This window comes from Chaetomium strumarium (assembly GCF_033439665.1).
Source record: "Chaetomium strumarium strain CBS 333.67 chromosome Unknown B0T15scaffold_6, whole genome shotgun sequence".
NCBI lineage: Eukaryota > Fungi > Ascomycota > Sordariomycetes > Sordariales > Chaetomiaceae > Chaetomium > Chaetomium strumarium.
This window is the reverse complement of record NW_026944434.1, coordinates 359,840-387,155: the sequence shown is the minus strand read 5'-3', so window position 1 is coordinate 387,155 and position 27,316 is coordinate 359,840. Positions and strand designations below refer to the sequence as shown.

The following is a 27,316-nucleotide window of genomic DNA, read 5'->3' as shown; positions in this document are numbered from 1 at the left end:
TGTCGCATGCCCATGCCGTCAGAATCTGTTCCCAAGTCAGGCGGTGCCCCTAGAGACGAGTATGCGATGTCTCTGGCCACGACTGAGATTTGCTCTCATCATGCCAGACCAAGCAACCACATGTGGCGGGTGAGAAGCACGCAGCACAGAGCCATGTGTGTGATGTGAGCTGCAGAGAGGAGAGGCCGGATACATAGGTACATAGTGGGCCTGAAAACGCCCGGGCCACACAGGGCGGCTCGCAACACCGGGCACAAAGCGCGTTCTTGTCGCGATGGACCGTGCGTAGTCACGTGAAGATAACTAAACACCGACTTTGAACTTTGAACAGAGTGAACGATTTGTGCTGGAGGCCAGACCCCTGCCATTTAGCGGCTAGTCCCGCTTTCTGCAGACATCCGTAATTCTACCGGATCGCCAGCGACAGTCACAGCTGAAATCAACCGAAGTGAAGCCGTGAACGAGTAGGTGACGAATTTCCTAGCGAGGATGTCGTCCAGTTATCCTCCGCCGCCGTCGTCGACCCCCGACAATGCTGAGCCGACGGTAGAGACCGCGCAACAAGGCGCGGATAGCGGCAGCCAACATGCACAGATACATCCGGCATTCAATGCGGATATTTCTGCTGCCGCGGCAATTGCAACCGCGCATCATGGCCTGCAGGCGCTGCAGGCGGCTGTCGCGGTGCCCGGTTCGGTGTCGTCGCAGAGCTCGGTGGCAAACCAACATGCGCCCGTCGTCGATGGCTCGTATTTGGGAGGTGTGCCTGCAGTGGCCGCCGAAGTGCGAGCCCCTCCGAATGGCAACCCAAAGGCGACCCGGCTGCGCCGAGCCTGCGACATGTGCAGCCAGCGGAAGGTCAAGGTGCGCCTTCCTCCCTCCTCTGCGTTTGTCTGACACAGATGAACTAAATTCCATCTCTGCGCAGTGCGACGAGTCGCAACCCTGCCGGCCGTGTACGGAACTGGGAGTTGACTGCACGTTCAACCGCACAATGAAGCGGCGCGGCCCTCCGAACAAACACGTCGAGGCCGCAAAGGCGGCCAAGCAACCGCGACTCGAGCCAAACATCAGTCCTGGACCGCACAATGCCGCCGAGACGCTCATCTCGATCGCCGGCAGCCAAGAGGCGCAACAAGTTCTCGATGCCGAGTCGATTGCGCCGTGGCCGGTTCTGACGCTGCTCATCGACGACTTCTTTACCTACATTCACCCCCTCACTCCCTTCCCGCATGAACCGACTTTCAGGATGTCCTTCACGGCCAGAGAGGATCGGACAAACAGAGGATTCCTCGCGCTCCTGGCAAGCATGATCGGTTGCCTGGTCGCTTCCTTTCCCAGGACGGCCCGGCTACACCTCAAGGCGCAGCAACACGGTATGCACATGTACCCGAAAGCGATCACTCTGATCGACAGGTGCCGGAGCATCGCCCTTGAAGCGCGCGGCCCGGCCTTCTATAGCAGGGAAGATGTCAATGTCTACGATGCAGCGACGAGCTACTTCCTCGGGCTGGCCGCAGCATACACCATGCAGTGGAAATTGAGTCGACGATTCATGGCCGAGTCCATGACCTTCATTCGGGAGCTAGGTTACCATAAACCTCGGGACATGGGATCATCCATGTTTGGCGTCACCTATCGCGGACCGCCGTTCAATCACGTCGAGGATCAACTCGGCAAGCGCATCTTCTGGTGCTTGTTTCTTGGCCTTCGGTATGGTACCACGTTCTTGCAGACATTTGCTCTCGCTAACCATTTCCAGCTCCATGTACCAGCTTGGCTCGCACCAGGGCGATATCGTTCTTCCTCCGCCGACTCCTAGTGAGCCATACCCGGAGTTGCCCGTGGAGGTGGATGACCAGTACATTCTGACCCACCAGATCCTGGGCCAACCTGAAGGTGTCGTCTCACTCCTGACGGGGTTCAACCAGGGCATCAAAATCTACATGACCATGAACGGCATTATGAGCGTCGAGGTATCTTATGGCATTTCTACGTTGCCGTTTCACGACCAGAAGACTATGCTCGATGAGTCCTTGCAAGCCGTGAAACAAGTCATGGACGGCCTGCCGCGGGAGTTAATTATCGACTTGCACGCTAAGTCCGGCAGCAACCAAATCCATGGAGTGTCCAACCTGCTCCCAACCAGCCATATGACTAGCGTCTTCGACGACGCCAACAGCGGTTTACATTACTGTCCGCTCCCCTATGCCGCCCTGCAGCAGGCGAACCCGGACTTCCGGCACACCGTCAGTGCCCATCCCGAACGCCGGCGTCTGCTTCAATATGAGATTCAGAAGGCCAACATGTACGCGTCCCAACTCGCCACGCGTTCCTACTACGTCGAGCGCTACCTCAACCTGCGCGACGCCCACCGCGAGCACGCTCGCGTGCAGGCTGCGCAGGCTTCGTTCGCCGCCGCAGCACAACAGCAGCAGCAGCAGGACAACGACGTGGAGGATGCGACCGCCAGCGTCGGAGACGCAGCCGCGGGGACCCAGTCCGTCGCCGCCGCCGCCTTGCACGCAGCAGCCGAGCAGACCGATCCTATTGATGACACCATGACGACCGAGCGCGAGCTGATTGTCCAGCACCTGCTGACGGTGCTGACCTCCATCTCACAGCGCAGCATGGAGCCCAACGGGGCGTCGCTGATCAACAAGATCCGGCAGGTCGCCAGCACCCTGGTGAACGATGCGCCAGAACGGAAGGGCCCCGTCGCGGTCAAGGCGCAGGAATCACTGAGCAAGTTTGTCGAGATCCTCATGCGGCTGGAGCGAATTCCGCCTTCTGGAGTTAGCGATGGAGGCGTCGCTGCCCCCGGGGACGATGAAGAGATGGAGTTGCGGAACTGGGCGGATCTGAGGGAGCACCAGGTTAGGTTCCTGCAGGGCGGTGGCTTTGTTGGCTTACCCTGATGCGTGTTTCCGTTTCCGTCTCATGTTATAAGTGTAAATTTATGTACTACGATACATGTAGCAGGGGGTATAGCGTCTTTTCCGGAATGGCTAGGCGTACAGCACTACGCGTTTGCTTCGGCATGGGTAGGCGTTTGGTGTGAGGAAAGGAGGCTTGCTGAGAGCATCGGGAATGTCCTGGCGGCGGTGTGGATTAATGGGTTGAACAGCATACTCCTGATACTGGGCGTTTGTCAAGCTGGTGGCTCTACGGGCATGACTCGGGGTTCTTCGGGCACGAAGTTGGCGATATGCTTCAATAATGCTTGGGGCTTCAATAATGCTTGGGCGTCTGGATGGCCGCAGGGATAAGGTTTGAGATACTACGGAGGTTCTTTGCCATATGTCCCGATAGGCACGAATACTTACCTACCTACTAAGCTAGATAGATACTTAATCGAGTTGTTCTGATCTTATTGTAGGTGGAGCTTGTCACACGGGTGCCATCACTTCAATGTGGCCCTTTGATCCACGGCCGGCCACTGCATTTGTTGCCGCTGAGCACCCAGTCCAAATTCCCGACTTTGGAGCGGTTGCAGGCTAAAGCAGACCGGCGGAAACCACTCAAGCTGCGGAATCTTTTCGGACACAAATTCTACCCGCCCTTCTGGGTGTGTTTTGGTGCGTTTTTGCACCCGTTTTCAGCATCGTGATATCCTCTTTCTTCGAGTAAGAGCGACTGACAAGCACACGATGCGCGTAGATCAACCGACTTCCTCGATTCCTCTCTTTCCCTCAACTCACAACCCAACAGCGAGCCATTATCTCTTGCCGCGAAACCGCTTACCAGGTCTAACCGAACAAAATGGCGTCGGACTCCGAGGTGGAGGAGCGGTACGAATCGTATTTGAGCGAATTGCCCGCGGAGGAACGATGGTACTTGGAGAACGTAGCCATGAGGCACAATGTTTCAACCCTCCCCAAGTTGAAGAACAGGAAGGACCTACCTCGATGGAAGGGAGCCATACAAGCCGAGATCAACTCGACCAACATCAAAGGCGTCATGGACGGAACAGAGAAGCCGTCCCAGGCAGAAGCGGACGAGGGACTTAAGAGGGCGTACAGGATTCGACGCATGAAGGCAATGCTCATGATTCTCGCCTCCCTCGATGAAAATGTGCTCTCGAAGATGGAAAGCCGGGGATACCGCGACAACTTCCGAGATCCCGACCCCAAGAGGCTGTTCGAATTCGCATGCATGACCTTTGAGAAAATTGGCGACAAATCGAAATCGGGTTCTGGGAGCACAAGGATCACCCCTCGCGGCTCGGTCATCAAGCCGTCTTCGAAGCCCGGATCTGCGCGTGCCAGAAGAGCCAGGATTGCATCGACATCGAAATGATGGCATTACCTCGACCTCGAGTCAGTATAAGAAGGGAGAGTACATGAGCGAAGGAAAGTGGAATGGAGAAGGGGTGGAAATCACGTCACACTCGGAGGGTGTGGGAATGGTTAATACACCATCGAAAACCACCTAGTTTGCTATTCAACATTTAGCAGATCGGTTCCCAGCCGCCAACCCTTTGAAACATGACGTCTGCAAAGGAGTGAATGCCTACATCCTAGGTGATTCACAAGAAAGCACGAACTTGTTGCACGCAGCTGTGAACATGTCCCTTTCTACTAGCCCTTTGTGATGCATCGGTTCCTTTTCCACCGAGAACCCGAGACCCTACAACTCCTATTGCCTCCTAGACATCGGCCCACCGAACCAATACGACAACGGCCCTAAACTACCTTCCTAACCAAGAAATAGAAACTTAAACTGGCTTAGATATCCGGCTCGAACTATGTAGATGCCCCTGAGTCTAGACATACTACCAGGGCATTGCACCTTGGAATGGGCGTGGTGTCATGTTGACGAACCATTTTATCCTGGATTCTTCGGTCCCAGACTCCCACTCCATTAAAAGGCAACTCAGAGAACGCGACTGCGAGCATCAGATCCGCGGCACTCTCGCTTGCTGAGTTTTTGCTCGGAGTATCGTGATCCTCACCGACACCGACTCAACGCGCACTGGCATCTTCCGGTTCTACTGTTTGGATCGTCAGGGCGCATCGGAGCCTCGCATCCAATCCCACCAACGATGATCAGTTTCGGCGCCAAGATGTCGCATGTTTTCATGCATACATACGCGTATCCTCGCATTGTTCTGGAAGCGAAGAGTCAAGCGAAGAAGGCCCACAAGGGTTGGATCGTTAGCTGGCTTGGCCGAACAACATCGGGCTTAGGAGATTCTCCGGCGGGGCGGTAGCGAACGCACTCGCCGGACGAGAAGGTCGGACTGCAGCATGCGATGACGCTCCGTTGAGAACTGGAGATCCGTAGAATCGCCGACTACCGGACTCCAACCGGATGGCTCTCACTGCAAAAGATCAGATGACAAAGTAAACAAACAACCTCAGTGAGCTCAAGGTCGCTTGAGCTCCCATGGCATCAACTTACCAATCGCTCGAAATATTCCGACAGAGTTCGGATGAACTTCTACCGCTAGCGTGATGTAGTCTAATGATCCGCTGCGACGACCCCTAGCTAGTGGATCGGTAGTTGGGATGTGAAACCGCTGGGGCGGGCGTTGTCCTCGTTCAGGGAGGATGGCCGTTGCCAAGATCATGGATCTCGACGTGGACAATACGATCACGAAAACCTTAATGGGGAGGTCCACAGACGTGGTGATTCCGGTGAAGGCGTATAAGAGGGCTGTTAAGACTCCTAAGAGTTGCTTCGGGACTAAACAACCCCAACTTCATCATACAACTCGGTCTAGACCACACACTTCCACCCAGACATAGACAAAATGCAACCCCCCGTCCTCGCCGTCCTTCTCTCCGCTGGCCTCGCGTCGGCCGCGGCCACCAACACCAACCTGCAGACCAAGTTCCCCACGGCCACCAGCACCACCGGTCTGCCCGCCGTCAAGACCATCGCCGCCGGCCAGAAATTCGATGGTCAGATGCTCCAGTGGGACCGCAGCCCGTCGACGTGCAAGCAACAGACAGAGACCGGCGACAAGGACGCCGTCTTCATCCTCGAGGATGGCGCCACCCTGAGCAACGTCATCATCGGCCCCAACAACGGCGAGGGCATCCACTGCAAGGGCACCTGCACCCTGAACAACGTGTAAGTCTAGATAGACCCCCAGTGGGGTGTCGCCGGGATATTCCACCATCAATGGATGCTGACGCCAGACTCCGACAGCTGGTGGACGGACGTGTGCGAGGACGCGGCCACGTTCCTGCAAAAGTCCGGCACGTCGTACGTCAACGGCGGCGGCGCGCGCGGCGCGTCGGACAAGGTGCTGCAGCACAACGGCGGCGGCACGGTGCACGTCAAGAACTTCCTGGCCAGCAACATCGGCAAGCTGTACCGCTCGTGCGGCAACTGCAAGACGCAGTACAAGCGCGCGTCCACCTTCACCAACATCCGCGTCACCGACAAGTCGTCCGTCGTCGCCGGGGTCAACGCCAACTACGGCGACACCACCACCATCAAGGACTCGTGCGTCCTCAAGGGCGCCATCTGCAACGTCTTCCAGGGCAACAGCAACGGCAAGGAGCCCAAGAAGATCGCCAGCACCCCGACCGGCACTGCCTGCGTCGCGCAAGCTGTCAAGACTTCGGGTTGCTAAGGAGGGATTCGTGGTTTTGGTGATGAGGGGATGCGGTGAGTGCTCGAAGCACTTGAGGTTGGGGTGCTCGGTTCCATTCTTCACTACCTGTGACATATTTACTTAGTACATATTTTGGTCTGTATACTGTACATAAACTTCGTACTACTATACCAGTGATCCCTGGAACTCGCTACAACACTATCAGCCCTTGACTACAGTACCATGGTTTTTGTCTGGCGAAACAGTAAGACCTCGTCGTGGAGTTGCCTTACCGGTTTCTTCTTCGACAGGCTCCTTCGGATACTATTATGGAAGCTTTCAGGCCGAATGCAGAGGTCTCCACGACCCCGTAATTGATCATCCTATGGCGATGGTCTGAGGCCTGGCATTATAGTAACACATTCGTCATTTGTCAGGATAATCTCCCATTGTCTCGCCGTATTGCTCGACATTCTGGTTGGATTCCCCTTTGAACCCCTCACCCGTCTTTCAACCAGTTGCATCCTCCTTCATCATTTCCTTCCCTGCGATGTAAAATCCAATTTACTCATTACTTTCCAGTAGTTGCTGGTCGTTTGCCGCCCCCCCGGGTGTCCCGGGATCGTCACTCCGCCATATGAAGCCCAAATACACCCCATAGGAGATGTCTCCATCGTGGCTCCTATTGTAGAGGTTAACGAGTAGAGACCCGGACGCGAACTCCAGTCGACTCTCACAGACCGGGCCAGTTTCATTCGGCAATTCCACCCATAGACTGCTGAGGTCCTTCGTTGCGAATCTTTCCGCCTCGGACTCACTGACAACATCGCTCCACCTGCCAATGCCAACACGACAATCCATCCAATAGTGACGACCGTTCTGCTCTGCCACGGATATGAAGGCCCCAGGAAACATATCAGTTGCCTGAAGGTGAAGACACCAGCGATTTCCCATCCGATTCACCTTGTTCACCGTGTTGAAATAATAAGCATACTGACGGATTCCGAGCCTCGGCGTCAGCCACGTCCAAAGGTGCTCTGGGCCGGCTCTGAACCCGATGGGACTCAGATGGACCCCGCTGCGACGCAGCTCCGAGTCTAGTAGCGTCTTCATATAACAAGTTCTGAGCACCCAGGACTTATTGCGGTCGAGCTCCTCTGAGGGAAGGCGATACAGAAAGCACTGAAGCCTGGCATACTCTGGCACCTTAAGAGGCTTGGACTTGGCGGCAATATGCGTAAAGCTGTGTATGTCGAGCAACAGAATACAAGGCAAAGGCCGCGTAAAATGTAGGCCGCTACTGCATGGAAATGCCCCAAGATGCAGAGGACGTGCAAGTCCACCACCGCCGGGTCGCAGCCATTCCGCAAAGGCGTCGAACTTTTGCGCCTTGAGCCAACTGAAGAACAGATCTAGCGTCCGAGAAACTTCATTGTTCCCATGAATGTCTTCATCGGTGACCGCCCTGACGAAGAGGGAAAGACGGAGTCCACGGCTTGTGAGCTGCGGCGGTTCTCCCATGCCCAGCATGGGATCGACGCTGGACCACCATCGCCAGGGTGAAAAGCGAAACTCGCGAGGTGACCCCGCCAGACTGCTTCCGATAGGAAACCACCAGCTGGCCGGGAGAGTGACTCGTAGATCGCGATCGGTTATGGTCTTATGGGTATATGGGGGCCTATTAGGCAACCAGTCCGGATAGACACCCCACAGAAAAAGACTATGATCCTCATTGGCGGCGATGACCTGTTCCTGCAACCGTAGGAAGGCTTTGGTCAAACCCTCGCCATAAAGCAACGGCATGTTGACGTCCAATAGCCCAAGCAGACAGTATGCCATGTCCTCTTCCCGGGTGGTTTGTCGCGCAGCAGCCCAAGATATTCTCTCTGCTACGCAGATGGAAGCGAGAGGTGCTGACTGGTTCAGGATCCGCAATGGTATGCCATACTTGACGGAGATGGCGACTTTGCAGGCACGCTTAGATGTGAGATGTTCCCAGCGCCCGTTGTAGAATTCCACATCTCGTGGGGCAATGAGCTCCTGCAAAGTCCAACCGCGTTGCCACCAGCGTGATTGGAGGAATGCGGGGTTAAGGTGGCGCAAGTTGTCGGGCATTCCCTGCGTCTTGTACGTCACGGCAGGAGTCCACCCCTCCGTGATGTCGCTGAGAAAGGCGTAGCACCTCTGGGCGCGCTCGTACCACCTGAACATGGAGTTGATAGATTCCGAAAGCTCAGCACTGGATGTCTTGTCGATGCAGCAGGTGTCGACCCAGACCCAATCAAATCCGTCGCTGGAGGCCCGTCGGCAGAACTGTTCGATTTTGGCAAACCCTGCCTTCTTGCGTGCTGTGTCTAGGTCGGCCATATCCTGGAAGGTCACCTCTTCATCCCCCCACGTGTGGGATAGAATCGCGTACGGCGGAGGGCGGGGACCGAAGTCCCTTAGCTCGAGCGTGCTGCTGTTGATCAATCGCATTTCGTCGTTACCTCTCTGGTTAGACTGAGTTGAAGATGCTCTTACCGCAATCTACCTTGGTTCGTTCATACTCATAAGGTATTACCTATTACCTACGATACCAAGGCAGACATGAGAAAGAGGGGAAGTTGGGGCTGTGCTAAAATGCCGTGCAGCAAGCCCCAAGTCAGCCTTCGGCCTTCCGCTGCGTTTTAAGAACCGATTGGCCCGTCGTTGGTGAATCTGCAGCAGGCCGGGGTCCCACATCATGTGTGCCCGACTGGGCAACCGGCAGTTTACGCTACTGGTAGTGGTGACGAGAGGAAGGTGCAACCTGGCGAATGGCATCGATCTGGCTGGCCTCAGAACCTGGACCTGCCATTCGTCCGACCACAGATCTAACCACACTTTGACCGACTCCGTTCAGCGGCCCTGGAGGCATAGATAGAGCTCCCACCTTGTGATACCAATGACAATAACGTGAAACTCTAACAGGGGTCCTGGTGAACTGCTAGATGAGTCGGCTGCTGACTATGTTGGACTGGCAGTCAAACGACTCTCCACATTGACGTGCAGCTGTTCGGCGCGTGGTGTTCAATAGCTTTCAGCTCACGTTTTGCCGACACTTACAAGACTATTCCTACGGATCCGCCGCAAGGGAGCTAGAGACCTCGACGCAATGGCTGCTACCGCCTACCTTAATTGCTTCCTAAGGCAGGCGAACGGGCAGCTGCAGTTGCTGCGCATGGCGCTGCCCTCCCCGGCTGGGGACTCTAAGACTGTTGGTTGGTGGAAGCTGGGCCGCTGGGGTGTCCCGGTGCTAGCGGGCGGAGACGGGGTCGAGGTCGAGTTTGCTCCGCCGGTCCCGGTCGCGATCGGTGAGGAGCTGGTAGCGTTTGGCGGCGCGCGGGTGCTCCCAAGCCCGGCGTTGCAAAGCCTGAAGAACGACTCGCTGGAGGTGTAGGAGGAAGTTTTGCATCAGTGGTTAGCAGCTAAGGGGTGATGGTGATATGACATTCTTGCTGTCTGTGTTCTGATCTCGTTGTCTCCCCAGTGGGCAGATTCTGACGCTTAACAGGGTGTTGAATCTGTTGAAAGTTTTTTACTGATAGCAGTCAAGCCGCTTGGATAGTGCTGTGGTATTGAAAGCACAACTTTTATCTGCCAGAAATAGTTGAGTAGCCAGTGTTACGTTTGTTCCCCGACTCCTGAACCTGCTACCTTCCTGTCTTAGTCCTGCGCTACGTTGAGACTAGTACCGTTCAGAAGCATTGTTATCCCACGATTGCACAAATATCGTACATGAGGCGTCGCCAGGCCAATTCCGCTACAAACCCTCAGCTTGCACCACGATCGGCAACTTGAACGCCCTCATCCCGGCATTGTCGGACCTGGGCAACTGCCCAGCGCGGATATTGACCTGCAAGCTTTCATGCAGAAGCCTCGGGGCCGAGAGCTGGCTATCCCTTTCGTTTCTCCTCTCCACAAACTCTTGCTCACTGACTCCGTCGCGGACGAGCTTATTCCTCGCCCTGTGTTCCGCCACACTTGTCCACGATTCGGCCTCTCTCTCCCCCTCTCCAGGGTAATCATGCCCCGTCCAGATCCTGACATGGCCCGGCAGAGCCAGCAGCTTCCTCGCAGATCGATACAAAGCCTGTGCGCTGCCACCGGGGAAGTCGCACCGTGCGGTACCGAGCGTGGGATGAAACAGCGAATCGCCGCAGAAGACATTATCTAAATGGAGTTTTGTTAATACCAACTCCGCCACCGGCGCAGAACAAAATTCTGATCTCACCTCCGATCCGATACCCCATATGATCCGGCGTGTGGCCCGGCAGATGCATCGCCGTCGCCTCCATGCGCCCAATCTCAAAGACCTCGTCATCCTCAAACAGCACGTCAAACACCCCGTCGTACTCCTCACTGGCAACCTCATACCGCTGGCCAAAGAGACTCTGCACCCGCCCAATCCTCTTCCCAATCCCCACCACGGGCCTCTTCCCGTCCTGAGCAGCCGCAAGCCGCTTCTGCAGGTAGAACGCGGCCGTCAGGTGGTCTGCATGCGCGTGGGTCTCAAGGATGTGGGAGATGGTGAAGCCCTGGGATCGGACTAACGAGAGAAGGGCGTCGGCGGCGCGTGTGGTTACCGTGCACGTGCACTTGTCATAGTCGAGGACCGGGTCGATGATGGCTGCTGTCTGTGTCGTTGGGTCGGCGACGACGTACTGCCATGTGGAGGTTTGTGGTTCGAATAGTGGGTGGATGACGGGTTCCGGGGAAGCGGTTGCTGGTCCTGCTGTGCTGGCGGTGGTGTATGTCCTACGGACGGGAGTTCTGACGGGGTTGAGGGTAGGAAGCATGGTGGGTAATGCTGTGCGTCGAGGGTTGACGCGAGACACTGGGTTTCGACTATATAACTGTTGATGGGGGGCGCGGTTTTGCCCGGCTCTGGACAGAGTCTGCAGCTCTAGGCTAGAGACACGGGCGGCTTTGGCGAAGGGGGAGACGAGGGGACGGGTAGTGGGCAGCTCTGTAGCCCCGAGACAACTTTGTAGCGGAAGTCTTCTCATCTTAACTTCTGAGCACTTGGCGATGTTTAGGGGAGATCCAGTTGTGAACCAGCATGAAGCCGGTGATGTAGCCGCGTGTTTAAACCCGTTGCCGGCATTACGGGGACCCACAATCCAACATAGCATAACCGTCCCGGCGGTACGGGGCCAGGGACGGGGGACCTCGGGGCACCGCCGATAGCCGCGCCGACATCCGCTCCGATACCCGTTACTTCAATGGCTGCGCATACTTGGCGCCGGCTATCTTGTGTCAGAGGAGGCCGTTCAGACTCGATTCATAGGACTAAGGAGCCGCAATCCCGCACTCCGGCGCGCCGATCTACAGTACCTTACGCAGTGTAACACGGGATACTACATTACTCAAGTCAGGCGATTGTGGCGCCACCGAGCGCCTTTGCTTCCGGACACCAGCGAATGAACTGAAACCGGTTGCCAGTTTTCGTCGGTTGTCGAGATGCCTTTGTCGGGGTCCACTGCCGGTTGACAAATTGAGTCGGGGACCCGCAGATTAGCGCAATGGCGTGCTGGTGCACGGTTCACAAAGCACACAAAGCGCTCCTTTCTAAGCCCCTGTCTTTTACGGTTTCCTCACCACCAGGACTTCTCTCTCAAGTCTCAACAGTGGGGGTTTCCGGCTGTCAGCTTTCATTCACTCACTTATTCTCTCACCGTACCCGTCATGGCCTCCAGTAGACTCCTCACCACCCAGGCGGTTAGCGCTGCGGCAGCCGCCAGACACTCATTCAACAAACAGGCGCCCGCCGCATATCGGACGTTTGCCTCCGTCTCAGATGTCCCAGTCAGCCCAGCGCGCAATCACAAAGTGGTCGTTGTGGGCGGAGGGTCGGCCGGCTTAACCATCAGCCACCAGCTCCTGCGGACAGGCAAGTTCTCCCAAGACGACATCGCCATCGTCGACCCAGCAGAATTCCACCACTACCAACCGGGCTGGACACTTGTGGGCGGCGGCCTGAAGAACAAAGATGAGCTGAAGCGCCCGCTCTCGTCACTGGTCGACCCCAAACTCAAACTGTATCCCGACTCTCTCGCCACCTTCTCTCCCCAGGACAACAGCGTCACCCTCGGCAGCGGGGCCAAGCTGACCTACGAGCAGCTGGTCGTGGCGCCGGGGATCAAGGTCGACCTCTCCAGCATCAAGGGCTTGCCAGAGGCAGCGGCCAACCCGGAGTCCAATGTATCGTCCATCTACACTTTCGAGACGGTCGACAAGGTCTTCAAGACGATCCAGCGCCTGCGCGGGGGACAGGCCATCTTCACGCAGCCGGCCGGTGTGATCAAGTGCGCGGGTGCGCCGCAGAAGGTCATGTGGCTCGCGCTGGACCACTGGAAGCGCGCCGGTCTGTACCAGGCCAAGAGCGAGAGCTCGGCGGTCAAGATCGCCTTCGCGACCGGCCTGCCGGCGATGTTCGGCGTGCCCAAGTACAGCGCCGCGCTGGAGGCTCTGCGGCAGGAGCGCGGCGTGGAGGGCCTGTTCACGCACGACTTGGTCGAGGTCGACGGCAACACGGCCGTGTTTGCGCGCCCCGACGGGAAGGAGCAGGTCAGGAGGACGTTCGACCTGCTGCACGTGGTGCCCAAGATGGGCCCGCACGCGTTCGTCAAGAACAGCCCTCTCGCGAACGAGGCCGGATACGTGGATGTCGATGATGCGACGCTGCGGCACAAGAAGTATGGGAATGTGTGGTCGGCGGGCGATGCTAGCAGCTTGCCCACGTCCAAGACGGCAGCGGCGATCACGTCTGAGGCGCCCGTGCTCGTGAAGAATCTGATGCGGGTGATGGAGGGCAACGAGAAGGTGGAGGCTGGGTATGACGGGTATACTTCCTGCCCGCTGCTGACCGAGTATGGGAAGGTGATGCTGGCCGAGTTCAAGTACGGCGGCGTACCGAAGGAGACTTTCAACGTGATCGGGTGGGACCAGGCGACGCCGAGACGCGCCTTCTATCACTTGAAGAAGGACTTCTTTCCCTGGGTGTACTATAAGTCGATGGTCAAGGGCACCTGGGGCGGGCCCAATGGGTGGATCAACTAAATTTCGAAAGAGGGATCGGGCATCCCAGTCTTCAAAGCCTTCCATTCCCAAAGCAGTCTTCGTTGTGAAGCTCCCTTTGATGCGTTCGTTACGGCCTGGTGATCAAGCGCCTCGTACGTTCGAAGTTGTCATCACTTGTGGGGCATAATGTGCGAATGTAGACTTGGGGCTTTCGACCCATCTCCAAAGCTCCGATGACAGGACATGGCTAGCGACTTCTCACTGTGTAGAAGTTCCAAAGGGGTTGATCCAAACAGGAAGGAGCAATGTTGGGAGTAAGGACAGGGCCCACCCATCACCCCTCCAACGACCTGGATGGAAACCCGACGCAACACAAGGCGTCTCTAGACATTCGGTCATGTTTCGGTCTTATGGAAGCTCTATTACCAACAAATAGACAGCTAGCATCTCTCGCTTTCCATAAACAACAAAGGTTTCGACATCAGGGTTTTTTCGGCATCAAACATCGCTCTCTCCATTATCGACAATCCGGCATCGGGACCTTGTCAGCCTGCTAGTGGTGCCGATTTGTTTTCGCCAAACCGCCTGTCTCGAGGATACGGGGCACTATCACCACCCCCAGCCAACTCCCGCGACAAGGCACACTTTGTCTCCGGCCACGCACTTGCGCCAGCGCAACACCTGCTGCTCCCGTCGAGAAGGCAAACGCGGAAAGCCACAGAGCACTCAGTGGGTGCTGCCCGTATATTACGTCTGTCCACTTCCGTATCGCCATAACTCTTGCTAATCATCGCACATCGGACAACAAAATGGCGGGTGACGATGGTTGGGAAGAGGTCAAGGGCAAAAAGAAGGATCGGAACCAGCGGCAACAACGTAGTACTCAGGACGGTAGCAGCGAGGACCGACCAGGTCAGGGGCGCGAGGGTCAGACGCCCTGGCGGGGCGGAGGTCGGGCCCGGGGAAGCAGAAGTGGTGATTATGGAGGTCAACGGGGCGGACGTCAATGGGGTGGAGGTCACGGAGGCGGAGGTCGAGGAAACCGGCAGAGTGCGAGTGGTGAGTATGGAGGGCGTGGAAACTGGCAGAGCGGAAGCGGCGGTCACGGAGGGCGAGGACGGTGGCGGAGCGGAAGTGGCGATGATGGCAGCAAAGTCAACAAAGACCAGCAGCCCCAACGCGGACGCCAGCACTCCAGAGAGTACTACAGGTATGCCAATACTTGGTTTGACTCCGCTTGGTTACGCAAGACATCAATGCTAAAAGTCTTAGTCCTCAGTCCCAAACACCTCCCATGGAAGACGTCTCTCGAGTCGAACAGGAGCTAAATCCCGATCGGCGAACTGAAAGCGAGTCGGAAGCACCCGCACCTACCGCCGAAGGAACCGGCAAGCAGATTCAGAAAACGACTTCAAGCAAGGCTCCGCAACCAGGCGAGGAGACTTCGGATTAGAGACTGCCTCCCCGTCCCGCTTACGGCACCCTTGGCAAAGATGTCGAGCTGTGGACCAACTATGTTGCGCTTGATCCGAAGCGGGATGTCGTTCTCTACCGTTACACCGTCGACATCACGAGGGCCAAGGAGAGTCGTGCTCCAAAACAGCTCGCGGCCCAGTCACAGAAAGTGACGCTTAGCCACAGTAGCAATACTGCCACGGGCGGCGGAGCCAAGAAGGACGCAAAGACTGCGCCAAACAAGGTTTCCGGCATGAAGAGGGCCTACATAATCGCCCAGCTGCTTGATGAGTCTGAAGAGCTCAAGGCAGCTAATGAGAACGGGGGTCTCGCGTCGGACTACCGGGACATATTGATTACCAACAAACAGCTCTCCGATCATAGCCTCATGCGGGTTGTCACCTTCCGGCACGCGACATCGGATTGGAGGCCAGAGCAGTACAAGGTTGTCCTGAGGGAACCGGAGGACACGGCCCACGCACTGAAGATGAGCGATTTGCTCGACTACTTGGGATCGAGCAGTCCCGCAAAAGACTTCCACAAGGCCCTCTATTCTCAAGTCCTCAACATCTGGCTACGACAGTTTTCCAAGTCCTTCCAGATTACCGACCCCTCGAGGCAGACTGTTGTCGGCAGCACAGCCTACGCGCTCAATGGTGGAATGACATTGTCAGACGGCCCTAGTAAGGTGCATGAGCCCAAAAGGACCGTGGGGCGGTCCGTCGACGCTATCAGAGGCTACTTCTCCAGCATCAGGTTCGGCGCTGCAAAGGCGTGGATCAACGTGAACGTGACCTACGGGACATTTTTCGAGCCGATACTGCTGGACAAGTGGGTCAAAAAAGCAGGTCTGGACGACAAGCTCGCGACTTTGCACGCTACTCTCAAAGGGCTGCGCGTTCGGTTGAAGCATCGGAAGGTTGCCGTCGACGGCGCTGAGAAGGATATCATCAAGGTCATATCCGGTCTCGCCAGTAAGCAGGACGGCAAAGGCGAAAAGGGGGACCAAAAAGCTCAAAAGGCCCCCGACCAAGGACCACAGTTTCTAAACGATGCCCCGGACACCGGCGCGACCTGTAGACAGGTGATGTTCTATGACAAGGGAAAGAAGGAACATGTTTCCGTCTATGATCACTTTTGTAAAGGTAAGTCGCCTCGCATTGCCGAGTCCCACTGGCTAGTACTGACCAGCCGGGCGAAGCATACCCGCACCGCAAAATCAGCCCAAATGAGCTCGTCATCAACGTCGGCAGCCAGCTCCGTCCTTCTTACTACCCGATCAGCGTTTGCGAGATTCTCGAAGGTCAGAACTTCCGCTCGAAGCTCTTCGGAGATCAGACCGCAAAGATGATCGCGCTTGCCCAGCTCAAGCCCATACACAGCGCCAAGGTCATTACTCGAGACGGCTTCCAGGTCATCGGCATTGGGAGCCAGCCTGGGGAATCCGCGCCGCTGTTCCCAAGTCGTCCACACACAGAGGTCCTCGGCCCTTCACGCACACTGGCCCCAACGAGAGGGCGAAAACTTGATGCTCCTCGCGTCTTGTACTCTAACAAACAGTCTCCTACGATGGAGAGTGGATGGTGGGTCCTCGGCGAGAAGGGGTTCCTGAAAAGCGGTAAATCCGCCCGGTGGGCCATGTTGCCGATTGACAGGTTCGTGGATCCGACTGAGACTGATCTGACTCGGGCTGTGCGGTCGGCTGAGCAGTTGGCCGAGGAGTGGAAAAAGCTCATCAAGCAAATCGACGGTGATATGACCCGAAGGGGATTCGCCCAAGACGCCCGCAAAACGCAACGTCTCCTCCCAATCCTGGCGGCACCACCAGGGGAATTTCAAAACGTGCTAACAAAGAAGTTTAGAGAGTTGCGGGAAGCTGGGTACAACTTTCTGTTTGTACTTCTGCCTGGGAAGGATATTGACCGGTATAACATGGTCAAGACTGCTGGCGACATCGAAGTTGGGATCGATACAGTGTGCTTAGTCCAGAAGAACGCCCTCAACGACAGACGGATGCACAAGAGAGACCAATATTGGGACAACATTCTTCTCAAAGCGAATCTCAAGCTGGGAGGAGTGAATCACACAGTTGAATGTGACGCAGCTGAGACAATACTTTCCCAGCGGCGCGCCATGGTCGTGGGTTACGATGTCACACACGCGGTTCCAGGAGCGGGAGGCACCTCCTCCAGCATTATTGGCATAGTGGCCAATGTGGACAGCAACCTCGCCCAGTGGCCGGCAACAGTCGCCTTCCAGACGGAAGAGAACAAGGAGATCGTGAATGCCATCAAGTGTTTCCAACAATTGCTTGGACCTCACCTTGAACGGTGGGCCAAATTCAATGCGCGGAAGAACAAGACGAAGTACCCAGAGGCCCTTATTATCTACCGCGACGGAGTTTCCGAAGGCCAGTACAATCATGTCATCGAGCAAGAATCCACCCTGATCCGTGGAGTCTGCGAGCAGATCTACAAACAGGTGAAGCAAGCTCCCCCAAAATCACCATCGTCATTGTCGGCAAACGCCACCACACACGCTTCTACCCCAAGAATGAACAAGCGGCCGACGAAAAGGGCAACCCAAAGCCGGGTACCATTGTCGACCGCTCCATCACAAGTCAGTTCTTATGGGAGTTCTACCTCCAAGCTCACGAAGCCATCCAAGGCACAGCTCGCCCGACCCACTACGTGGTCGTGGTGGACGAATTCTTTGGCGCGAACTTTGGTCAGGAGCAGGACAAGCTTAAAATAGCGCAGCCGTACCGGAACGCTGCGGATGTCCTCGAGGACTTCACGCATACGCTGTCATATTGCTTAGGGCGGGCGACACGGTCAACAGCGGTCTGCGTGCCGGCAAAGTTGGCAGACAAGGTGTGTGACCGGGCGCGGGTTTACATTGCTGCCGGCATCCCAGCTGACAACGAACATTTGAAAATCGCGGACACGTTGAAGGATACCATGTTCTACATTTGAAAACATTCTTGTCCGGTAGTTGCTACTCTGGTAACCCTTCTTGGGCATGTCTATCTGTAGCCACAGCGGTCAATTCAGCAGCGACTCTCTACTAGTGGTTTCCTCTCTCTGACTCCATTCCTGCGTGTGCCCTTCACCCTTTTGTCCTCAGCCAATCCTATGTACCGAAAATTCTCTCAACAAACGCAGACTCCCAGCTTCGGGGACCAAGGCAGATCACAACGCCTCGGCACCACTATGCATTCAAACCGCACTATATTCCGGCAATAAGGCTAGCCGTATACGGTCGACAGCATGGACTAGTAGGCAATGGCTACACAGTCCGCCAACTCGGACTGTTCATCACCAAACGCCAAGATTCCCGCAACCCGTGGCTACAGCTTCACACCCAAGTTGAAGGGGCAACTAATTGCTGCTGGTTTTGTTTATCTTCCTGCCGTTGGTACCCTTTATCAGCGTTGTCCGCCGGAAACGGAAATGGACGTGAGAACAACAAAGGGGAGCCGGGGACAAAGCGACAGTCCCCTGTTCGTTGCCTTAGCCGAGTCTCCCCCCCTTCGATAGCAAACAATGAGGGGGGAGAGGGGGAACTTCAAGATGCACACCCGGCACCAACGCAAATGCAACCGCCAAAAAGTCGAATTGTTTGATGGTTACATGAAGACTGAATAATTCTGAACCTCATCGGATTGCTCGTTCAGTTTGGCCCTCGTCGTCATCAAAACAGAGGCAGGGGTGGACACCATTATCCCCCCGGTATCTTACGCGACTCTGTCAGTACTGATTTGGGACCGAGAGAGAGAGCGGTAATGGCAAGTGAAGTTTCCCACAGCATCGTACAAACGCCCGCGGAATTCCGCCAGCTCCACGTCAAAATCCCAGCCATAACCTTCCGCGACCCTCCCCCGGAAGACGGGACTGCTCCCAACCCCAGCCCCAGCGAGGCCTGGCTGGACGCCCACGGAAAGGGGTTCCTCCTCATGCACAAACTGCACACCATCCAACCCCCCGGCAGCTGGATCCTGCTGCAGAGCGTTGACGACGGCAAGCTGATCGTCAACAAGCGCCTCAAGCGATTCGCGCCGGTCTGGAAGGACAACGACTACACCAAGCAGTCGCCGGAGAGATGGGAAGTGGCCTGGCACGAGCCAGTGCCGAACGAGCTGCGCTTCTCGCGGTTGGATGATAGTCGGGTAGCCGTGCGCCTGCCGAACGAGCCCTACTCCCCGGAGCTGTACGCGTACGGGTTTCCATATGGGTACAAAGAAGGGGAGACGCCCGATGTCTGGTCGTTGTGCTTCAAGCGGTACAACGGCGGGAGTTTGAGTAACCTCATGGAGATGTATGCCGACCCGCAGATTGGGGGTCCTGTTCCGGAGCCGTTCATCTGGCATGTCATGGAGCAGCTGTCGAGGGCGGTGATTTACCTGCATACGGGGCTCAGTCGGAGCGAGCTTGCAAAGAAGAGGAGGAGGAAGAAGAAGAAGGAGGAGGATTGGATGTCCAAGGTGAAAGAGCGAAAGTGGAAGCCGCTTGTGCATCGGGACATCGGCGAGAAGAACATACTGCTGCATTTTTCCGAGAAGGGCAACGTACGGAACCGCTGTTTCCCGCGGATTGTGCTGGAGGGGTTCAAGCGGGCGAATTTGGTTGATGATGAGCCGTCGTGGTGGCACTACCCGCCGGCATACAAAGGATGCCAAAGGGTTGACGAGTTCAATGTTAGTCCGGAGCCGTGGGAGGACATTTATCTGATGGGTGAGCTTTTCCGCCGGCTCGTGGCGGTCTACGGGTGTGGGAGGACGAAGACGGGCTACCGGCTGAACTTTGACGTGGATCGAGAGTGTCAAATGTCGGATTATCTGTCGGCGAACCTTCACCTAGCCGACGGTGAAAAGCCAGCATACTCGGACGAGTTGATCAACCTGCTGGGGAGGTGGGAGATCCCAGAGCTTCGGGACGATCGCGCCAGGCAGAGACATTTTGCCGATAACGGGATCTGGCAACAGATACCCGGCATTGGGTTCTTCATCAAGGAAGTGCTTCCCACGGCTGCAAAGAGGGTCAAGAAATACCGCGCCATGGCCATCGGCCGGCTCACTGCCGAGGACAAAGACGGGCTGATGGCAGACGTCTCGTGCGTCATGCCGGACCCGACCTTCGAGGCGATCCCGTACAGCACCAACAAAGGGAGCCAGAGGCATGCGCTGTCGGTCCTGAAGCGCGAGCTGATGTACCTGTACGGTCCCTGGATTCATTCTTGGTATAGGTACAAGGGCGTCGTGGTCACAAAGATCCCACCACAAGCGGAGCGGTTCTATGCGCCAAGTGAGCATATGAGGCCGCCCCGTCGTGATGATACTGGGCAGATGCAGCTTCGCGGCGGTGGCTCGGACTCGGACGCGGATTCGCTATTTGGCGATGACAACGAAGACATGAACCTGACGTGGGAGGACGAGAAGACTTTCAACGACAGCGTACTAGTGGACCAGTGGAACGGCCGAGAAGAGCAGAGAGCAGGAGACGAAGAGGAAGCAAGGGTTGAGGAGGCGGAAGCAGGAGACGGGGGGGAAGCAGAGGAGGAGGAAGGAGGAGGGCAAGAGGAACGTACGCACGAGGAACGGGATCAAGAAGAAAGCGATCACGAAAGTGAGGAGGCGGAAGGTCAAGACAGTGGAACCGACGAGGAGCCCAGTCCCGGGTACATCGCCAGCATCAGGCGATATCAATCCGAGAAAAAGGCAAAACAACAGCCGGTTCGTGTATGGCATCCTTCTCGGGAAATCAGGGACCCAAAGCCTCGAGGGAGGGTCTCGAATACAGCCGAAGAGGCCGCAGAGGAGTACAGCGGGCTAGTCGGCGATATAAAACAAAGAATGGAACATGTGTTCCGGGACGTGGACTACGACGACTGCGGGTGTAGCAACTGCGTCCGCGAGCTAAACAAGTTCATCGTGTCCGAGGTAAAGCAATGCAACACCGTGCTCAGGCGGCTACACGACAAGGCCATTGAGACGATCAAGGCAATACCCAAGTTCAAGAAGACCCTGAGACTTCCGGAGTTCGAACCGCTCGTTGAAGAAGACCTGATTGAACAGCCAGCGAACCCATTCGAAACCAAAGCTGGAGTCGAGCACTGGGTACATAACCCCTTTGATCCCAACTACGAGGAGGACTGGGAGTCCGACCGATACTACCCGTGGCAGAAGTGGGATTACGGAACAGCACCAGCACAGTCAGAGGTAACGGCACCCGAGCCGGCCGAGAAAACGAAGAAGACTACTAGTAGGAAGCGGCCGGCCAGCTCAAGCCTACCGGTGGAGGAACCAAGGCCGAAGAGGACCGCGCGGACGGGTCCTTCCCAGGCCACTGCCCCGCGCACGGCTCCGGAAGGCCCGGCCCCTCCTAAACCGCCAGTGGAGGCATCCAAGCAGCCCCCGGCCGCGGCGCCACGAGTCAAGCTGAAGGCGTCAGACCTGAGCTTCTCTAGCCAAACAGGAAAGCAAACCACCGCTCAAGCAACCCCGGCCAAAGCGCCAAGCGGCAGCATTCCGGCCCCGCCAAAGCCCCTTGGACACCTCGCAGTTGCGACGTCAAGGCTGACCAGGCTGACCCAACCAAAGCAAGCTACTACCGCAACCAAAGGGGCACCAGCCAAAGCGCCGACCGGAAACATGCCAGCCGCATTCAAGCCCCGCAGAGACGGCGCAGTCAAAGCCTCGATGCTGAACTTTCCGGCTCAACCACAGGCGCCTACCTCAACTCAAGCAGCACCAGCCACGGCTCCAACCCGCAACCGCCCTATCAGCGACCGCGTAGTCATAACACGAGGCGACATCACCAAGGTGCAGGACGACGCAATCGTCAACGCAGCCAAGCGGAGCCTCCTCGGCGGTAGCGGCGTCGACGGCGCCATCCACCGCGCCGCCGGCCCCGGCTTGCTCGCCGAGTGCCGCACGCTGGGCGGCTGCGAGACCGGCTCGGCCAGGATCACCAACGCGTACAACCTGCCGTGCAAGAAGGTCATCCACGCCGTGGGGCCACAGTGGGGCCGGCCGAAGAGCACCGAGGAGCAGAGCAAGCGGCTGCTGGCGAGCTGCTATTCCCGGGCGCTGGAGCTGGCGGTCGAGCACGGATGCCGTACGATTGCGTTCCCGTGCATCAGCACGGGTGTGTACGGGTTTCCGCACCTGAAGGCGGCGCACGTCGCGCTGGAGGCCATAGGACGGTTCTTGAGGGGGCCGAGCGGAGGGGAGATTGATCTGGTTAGGATTGTGGTCTTCCAAGATATTGATGAGACGGCTTATAAGATGTTGCTCCCGTAAGTATCTCTCCTTGTGTCCATCGTGGCATAGCTAGTAAGGTGTGCTTGCTAATGCTGGTTGATATAGGAATTTCTTCCCTCCCGGACAAGATCAGAGTGAACCGGGGGCGAGAGTGGCGAGCGTGAGCTGACGGTACGAGGAGTTCTGAGGAATATAGAACCGAGAGGGCTTTTTCTACGGTAGGAGGCAAGCTAGTATCTAAACTATCAGCTACATGCGGAAAGGATTCCCGTATGGTTACAGAGGAGGGGTGGTCATTTCACAGCTGGCAGGTTAGATTGCAACATCACCACCAGTGAATACTGTTGAACAATTTCATGTCAGAATGGCTTCATGCCCATTGCGGTATCATACTGTCCGTACTCCAGAAGCCACAGCAGTCAGAGTTGTTGAGAATAATTACTGCTGCGATACCCCTCCAGACGCCCCCGTCTTGGGTTCTTCCCTTGACCCCGGTCTTACTCATCCTTGATCTTGAGCACCGCCTTGCCAAAGTTCTTGCCCTCTAGCATGCCCACGAAACCTTCCGCCGCGTTGTCAATGCCCTCCGTCACGCTCAGCTTCGCCGTGACGCTCCCCTCGGCCAGCCACTGCTGCATCTTCTCCTGGTGCTCCTTCGCGTACTTGTCGCCGAAGCCCGGGTCGCCGACGATGAAGCCGCGCATGGTCAGCCGCTTGGACACCACATGCATCAAGTTCTTGATGCCGTAGTGCTCCGTCCGGGGCTTGTTGTATTGTGAGATCTGCCAACCATAAGTCAGCTCATATTCGCCCCTACTAGTAGTTTCTCTCAAAACCCCGGCAGCCAGAAAGGAAGAAACTTACCATGCCACAAGCGATGATCCTGCCAAAGTCGTTCATCGCGTCCAGCGCATCCTCCAACTGCTCCCCGCCGACATTCTCAAAATAAATATCCACCCCGTCCGGCGCCAACCTCTTCAACGCCTCCTTTGTGCGCTCCTTCTTGTAATTAAACCCGCCATCGAACCCCAGCTCCTTGGTGATAAACTCCAGCTTCTCATCGCTGCCAACACTCCCAACGACCCGCAGGCCCTCGCGCTTCGCAATCTGGCCGACGACCTGGCCCACCGCGCCAGCGGCACTGCTAATAAAGATGGTCTCGCCCTTCTTGGGCCGCCCAATCTCATGCAGCGAGCTCCACCCAGTCAGGCCGGGCATGCCCAGCGGGCCGAGGAACAAGCCTAGGTCCTTCAGCCCGTGCGGGTTCCGCACTTTGCGCTGCACCACCACGCCCAGCTCCTCCTTCTTGACCGTGGCGTACTCGGCGATCGGCAGGAACGCCACCACTACGTCCCCCGGTTGGTACTCGGCGCAGTCCGACTGGAGGACCCGCGCCACCGTGTGGTTGGACACGGGCCCGTCGAGCGCGAAGGCGGGCTTGTAGGACTGGATGTGGGCGGGCCGCATGCGCCCGCGCAGGTATGGGTCGAAGGAGGCATACAGCACGGAGAGTGTCAGGCCGCCGGCCGGAGGCGGGGCCGAGGTGTCGAAGGGCCCGCGGTCCTCAATCACCAGGTGCTCGCCGGGCACGGGGGTGCCGGTGGGGACTTTTTTGAAGATGAGGGTTTTGTTTGTGGTCGCCATTTTTTGTTCTATTTTTGCGGGCTGGTTGATGTTGGACGCTGGTCCAGGTGGGAGGATGCTCTGTAGTAGAGGTTGGTGTTGCCTGGTTGTTGTTGTTTGTGTAAGAGCGTGGAGAGAGGATTGAAGTGTGGTGAATGTAGCGGAGTACGTAGTAAGTCGGGAACCGGGAATGACGTCGATTTAATACGGATTTCGGGCTATAATCCAGAAAACTGGAATCTTTCGTGAATGGGACTGAATTGTGGGCAGCGCAACCCACGGAGTCGGTCGTGATTTCTAATGATGGCGGGCTTGTTGCCGATCGATTGGTGGAGCTAGGAGCAGACCCATGACGCCATGCGCCGAGCCCAGGAGTCTGGGCTGGCCAACCTCGGCACTCTGACCTCAAACCATCACAAAGGAGTACGGTACGAAGCCACATTATGGGGTTGTTGCGCGACTTCTATAGAGTATGAAACATTGCACAGTGGAACGCGACAGGCCGGGCCCGCTTTTAACCATCACCACGGCACTTGTACCCCGGTGATTGAGCTCCGCGCTTCCGTGGATTTGTAATCAGTGAATGCTCGGCAGCAGTCTTCGGGCACGAGACCTGCGTTCGCAGTGTGAGCCGTCTGTAGGCATCCCCAATCTTTATTACACTGCTATTGTTGCTCATCTTCTCGTCGCAAGGCAGCGTTGCCATGAGCGTAACATTGCTAAAAGGGATCCATACACTTGGATTGCACTATCTCAATGCCCACTCACAACAGGTGGGGTCACGGATCGATGATAGATACCAGGTACCTACTAGTACTCCGTGGTCTAGACAGATGGGATCTATAGACCGGAATACCTTCCACAAATCGACACGGGACTAGATTCACACTTTCCCGAAGCCGTTTGTTGAGGTTCGACTAGCCAAGGAGTTTAGCTAACATTGCCATCGCATATTCATTCAACGGCATAACGTCTATCTGGACCTTCCCACCTTTACCGCGCTTGTATTGAGATTGATGGACTCTGCGTGCAATAAGTCTACTTTGGAGATCATGGTTTCCAAACCCAGGTACATCATCATTCATGAACCGTCCACATCCCGGGAGTGGAGGGCGAGGACACCTACCGTGATAACCGCGACCTCAAGATCATACACTATAATACTTCGTTGATGACTCGTGCTTGCCCGGAATAGGCCACGATATGAACCTTGTCGACATCGGGGCCCTCCGACGCTGCTTTACTGATATACAGGGCCTCCGTAGCATTGAGAATGGGGTTCATTACTTATTATGTACAAGTACAAGTACACGTGTATGTATTGTACATAGCATGTTAAGCAGCCGAGGAATTCGGACCCCTGAGCCCAATAGGAAGCAAGACTACTTCCAATTTAGGAAACCACACAAACACCTTCGGATGGCGGTACGCGTTCTGTATATAGGTGAATATAATATATATACGTCTAGTATCAAATTCGTTCACCTACTACATGCTAACGTCCACATCGCTTATCCCAGCATCCTTTTGGCCAGGCCCGAGCAATGCAAAACACCATCTCCTCAAGCCCCGCACATACGATGTTTAAACAAAACAAATCTAAACCACATTCCCCCTAGCAGTGGATCACTGGGATCTACAAAAGAAATAAAATAGAAAAACAACTCACTTCCAATAAACGTCCATCCAGAACCAGTTCCCAGGATTCGCCGCCGCCGCCGCCGTCCGCGTCGTACCCCTCTGCTTCAGCCTCGGCCCCGTCACATGCTGGTGCAAGCCAGTGCTCGACGGCGCGATGGGCGCGTAGCGGACCTTCGCAGCTCGCTTCACCGGCTGTCTGCCAAGAGCGGTGGTGGTAGTAGTGGTAGGCTGTCCCTGCTTCTGTGGCTGCGCCGTGACGTTCTCCTGACTGCCCTTCTTTGCTCTCTTTTCCATCTTCTTCTTCTCCTTCTCCGCCTTCTTTCTGTCACGTCTGCTACTGGCTTTCTTATCCTTGCCATAGGTCGTCTTCGTCTGGGCGTAGAATCCCACTCCGAAGACATGCCTCTTCTTCTTCTTCTTCGTCTTGGCCTTCGACTCCCTCCGCGTATCGACATCACCACCTGAATAAGAATCGGCAGTGTCGAGAACGCTGTAGTTGTCGCCGCCCATGACGTCGGCCACGGCCGACTGCCGCGTACCGCCGCCGCTCTCACCCTGGACGAGCTGGGGGCTGCCTGTCTTGACACGTCCCACGCGGTGGTAGTCGTCCGTTTGGTTCAGGTTGCCCATTTCGATGTCCTCGCTCCGCTTGGGCTTGCGGCGGAAGCCGCTGAAGAGGCGGGAGAAGAAGCCTGGTCGCTTGTTGTTTCGGGGCGGCTGGTTCTGCTTTGTTCTGCGCCTGAAGAGACCGCGCTTTTTGTGAGGCTTGCTTATTGTGCCGTCGGGATTGGTGGTTTGGTCGGCGCTCTTGGAATTCTTCTTTGATCCGCCAAACAGTGCGGCGAAAAAGCCCTTCTTCTTCTTCGGCTTCTGGTTGGGGTTGGGAGAATAGGAAGTACCTGGATAGGCCTCAGAGCCCGGCTGCTGTTGGAAGTACTCATCCGGGTGGTCTAACCCCTGAGAATACCCCTGATTGCTGTTCGGCGCCACGCCTGGCGAGGTCTGCATCGGATACTCCTCCACGGCCCCGGAGTTCATGCCCTGGTTCTGAGGCCGGCGCTTCTTCTTCCCCGAACCGAACAGCACGGCGAACAACCCACGCTTCTTGGGTGGCCTGGTGTAGCCATCATCCCAGTCGTTCGCTCCGGCAGTAGTGTTGTTCTGGCGCTTGTGCTTCCTGCCCGAACCGAAGAACACAGAGAATATCCCGCGCTTCTTGGGTGGTTGCGCATAACCATCGTCCCAGGAATTGCCGTTCGGTGGTCGGCCGTAGCCGTCTTGATCCCAGGGTCCGTTAGCATCCTGACCCATCGGGCCGCCCATGTCTTGGTCTTGGCGCCACTCCTGGCCGCTGGTATCCCCCTCCATGTATCCGGGCTCGCCATTCATGCCCTGGTCCATGCTTGACGTACCCATGGTTCTAGGGTCCCGTTGCTTGTCCTGTTTGCTGGAACCGAAGAGCGACGCGAAGAATCCTTTCTTCTTGGGCTTCTGAGTAGTGGAGTCATAGTTAGGATCCGCCGCGTTCGGGTTGTCGAATTGGTGATCGTCAACATCCTCCCATTCACCATTCTGGTCGACCATTGCTGGGTCTTGCATGGGATCGTTGCTGTACATCTGGCCGTTGGCATCGACCATATCCCCGCCGATTGGAGTGTTTCTGCCGTCAAACGCCCCTGGCCCGTCCCCGTCCATTGCCGCGCTATTTGCGGACATGTCTTGTCTCTTTCCTGGGCCATTGTGGT

General features: G+C 56.5%; 9 protein-coding genes across 9 annotated transcripts; 5 read left to right on the top strand and 4 right to left on the bottom strand.

Annotated features, from left to right (window-relative positions):
* The first annotated feature begins 398 nt into the window (after positions 1–398).
* Positions 399–3,373, top strand: B0T15DRAFT_576383 (uncharacterized protein). Its single transcript, XM_062871028.1, has 3 exons — positions 399–864; positions 929–1,713; positions 1,763–3,373. Exons 1-3 carry the CDS (start codon positions 490–492, stop codon positions 2,916–2,918), a joined length of 2,316 nt encoding a protein of 771 aa, XP_062718712.1. The 5' UTR covers positions 399–489; the 3' UTR covers positions 2,919–3,373.
* Positions 3,374–3,381: 8 nt separating this feature from the next.
* B0T15DRAFT_538595 (uncharacterized protein) lies at positions 3,382–4,533 on the bottom strand. The gene is made up of 2 exons (XM_062869691.1): positions 3,905–4,533; positions 3,382–3,836 (listed from the first exon to the last, which is right to left on the bottom strand). Exons 1-2 carry the CDS (start codon positions 4,230–4,232, stop codon positions 3,553–3,555), a joined length of 612 nt encoding a protein of 203 aa, XP_062718711.1. The 5' UTR covers positions 4,233–4,533; the 3' UTR covers positions 3,382–3,552.
* Positions 4,534–5,460: 927 nt separating this feature from the next.
* On the top strand, positions 5,461–6,812 carry B0T15DRAFT_259342 (pectate lyase). The gene is made up of 2 exons (XM_062863302.1): positions 5,461–6,078; positions 6,157–6,812. Exons 1-2 carry the CDS (start codon positions 5,756–5,758, stop codon positions 6,584–6,586), a joined length of 753 nt encoding a protein of 250 aa, XP_062718710.1. The 5' UTR covers positions 5,461–5,755; the 3' UTR covers positions 6,587–6,812.
* On the bottom strand, positions 6,809–9,145 carry B0T15DRAFT_538592 (heterokaryon incompatibility protein-domain-containing protein). Its single transcript, XM_062869690.1, has one exon. The coding sequence runs from the start codon at positions 9,023–9,025 to the stop codon at positions 7,112–7,114; it is 1,914 nt and encodes a 637-aa protein (XP_062718709.1). The 5' UTR covers positions 9,026–9,145; the 3' UTR covers positions 6,809–7,111.
* A 1,004-nt stretch (positions 9,146–10,149) lies between these two features.
* B0T15DRAFT_259271 (beta-lactamase-like protein) lies at positions 10,150–11,831 on the bottom strand. Its single transcript, XM_062863301.1, has 3 exons — positions 11,523–11,831; positions 10,803–11,495; positions 10,150–10,741 (listed from the first exon to the last, which is right to left on the bottom strand). Exons 1-3 carry the CDS (start codon positions 11,701–11,703, stop codon positions 10,332–10,334), a joined length of 1,284 nt encoding a protein of 427 aa, XP_062718708.1. The 5' UTR covers positions 11,704–11,831; the 3' UTR covers positions 10,150–10,331.
* Position 11,832: 1 nt separating this feature from the next.
* B0T15DRAFT_259256 (uncharacterized protein) lies at positions 11,833–13,763 on the top strand. Its single transcript, XM_062863300.1, has one exon. It carries the CDS (start codon positions 12,257–12,259, stop codon positions 13,628–13,630), a length of 1,374 nt encoding a protein of 457 aa, XP_062718707.1. The 5' UTR covers positions 11,833–12,256; the 3' UTR covers positions 13,631–13,763.
* A 650-nt stretch (positions 13,764–14,413) lies between these two features.
* B0T15DRAFT_486482 (ribonuclease H-like domain-containing protein) lies at positions 14,414–18,021 on the top strand (the record flags this gene model as incomplete). The annotated part of the gene is made up of 6 exons (XM_062866365.1): positions 14,414–14,650; positions 15,045–16,191; positions 16,248–16,705; positions 16,757–16,844; positions 16,875–17,498; positions 17,534–18,021. 6 exons carry the CDS (start codon positions 14,414–14,416, stop codon positions 18,019–18,021), a joined length of 3,042 nt encoding a protein of 1,013 aa, XP_062718706.1.
* A 604-nt stretch (positions 18,022–18,625) lies between these two features.
* On the top strand, positions 18,626–22,666 carry B0T15DRAFT_559428 (uncharacterized protein). Its single transcript, XM_062870508.1, has 2 exons — positions 18,626–22,342; positions 22,413–22,666. The coding sequence occupies exons 1-2, from the start codon at positions 18,831–18,833 to the stop codon at positions 22,474–22,476; spliced, it is 3,576 nt and encodes a 1,191-aa protein (XP_062718705.1). The 5' UTR covers positions 18,626–18,830; the 3' UTR covers positions 22,477–22,666.
* A 138-nt stretch (positions 22,667–22,804) lies between these two features.
* Positions 22,805–23,951, bottom strand: B0T15DRAFT_486480 (uncharacterized protein; the record flags this gene model as incomplete). Its single annotated transcript, XM_062866364.1, has 2 exons — positions 22,805–23,089; positions 23,172–23,951. 2 exons carry the CDS (start codon positions 23,949–23,951, stop codon positions 22,805–22,807), a joined length of 1,065 nt encoding a protein of 354 aa, XP_062718704.1.
* Between the last annotated feature and the right edge of the window lie 3,365 nt (positions 23,952–27,316).

Excerpts from the sequence above, each read along its gene's own strand:
- B0T15DRAFT_576383 (XM_062871028.1), top strand. The coding sequence starts at position 490 with ATGTCGTCCAGTTATCCTCCGCCGCCGTCGTCGACCCCCGACAATGCT. Across the intron at positions 865-928 it reads GCAGCCAGCGGAAGGTCAAG|TGCGACGAGTCGCAACCCTG; the intron begins GTGCGCCTTCCT and ends ATCTCTGCGCAG. Across the intron at positions 1,714-1,762 it reads TGCTTGTTTCTTGGCCTTCG|CTCCATGTACCAGCTTGGCT; the intron begins GTATGGTACCAC and ends AACCATTTCCAG.
- B0T15DRAFT_538595 (XM_062869691.1), bottom strand. The coding sequence starts at position 4,232 with ATGACCGAGCCGCGAGGGGTGATCCTTGTGCTCCCAGAACCCGATTTC. Across the intron at positions 3,837-3,904 it reads TATGGCTCCCTTCCATCGAG|TACCATCGTTCCTCCGCGGG; the intron begins GTAGGTCCTTCC and ends ACGTTCTCCAAG.
- B0T15DRAFT_259342 (XM_062863302.1), top strand. The coding sequence starts at position 5,756 with ATGCAACCCCCCGTCCTCGCCGTCCTTCTCTCCGCTGGCCTCGCGTCG. Across the intron at positions 6,079-6,156 it reads ACCTGCACCCTGAACAACGT|CTGGTGGACGGACGTGTGCG; the intron begins GTAAGTCTAGAT and ends AGACTCCGACAG.
- B0T15DRAFT_538592 (XM_062869690.1), bottom strand. The coding sequence starts at position 9,025 with ATGCGATTGATCAACAGCAGCACGCTCGAGCTAAGGGACTTCGGTCCC.
- B0T15DRAFT_259271 (XM_062863301.1), bottom strand. The coding sequence starts at position 11,703 with ATGCTATGTTGGATTGTGGGTCCCCGTAATGCCGGCAACGGGTTTAAA. Across the intron at positions 11,496-11,522 it reads TACAGAGCTGCCCACTACCC|CCGCCCGTGTCTCTAGCCTA; the intron begins GTCCCCTCGTCT and ends CCTTCGCCAAAG. Across the intron at positions 10,742-10,802 it reads TATGGGGTATCGGATCGGAG|ATAATGTCTTCTGCGGCGAT; the intron begins GTGAGATCAGAA and ends AACTCCATTTAG.
- B0T15DRAFT_259256 (XM_062863300.1), top strand. The coding sequence starts at position 12,257 with ATGGCCTCCAGTAGACTCCTCACCACCCAGGCGGTTAGCGCTGCGGCA.
- B0T15DRAFT_559428 (XM_062870508.1), top strand. The coding sequence starts at position 18,831 with ATGGCAAGTGAAGTTTCCCACAGCATCGTACAAACGCCCGCGGAATTC. Across the intron at positions 22,343-22,412 it reads GCTTATAAGATGTTGCTCCC|GAATTTCTTCCCTCCCGGAC; the intron begins GTAAGTATCTCT and ends TGGTTGATATAG.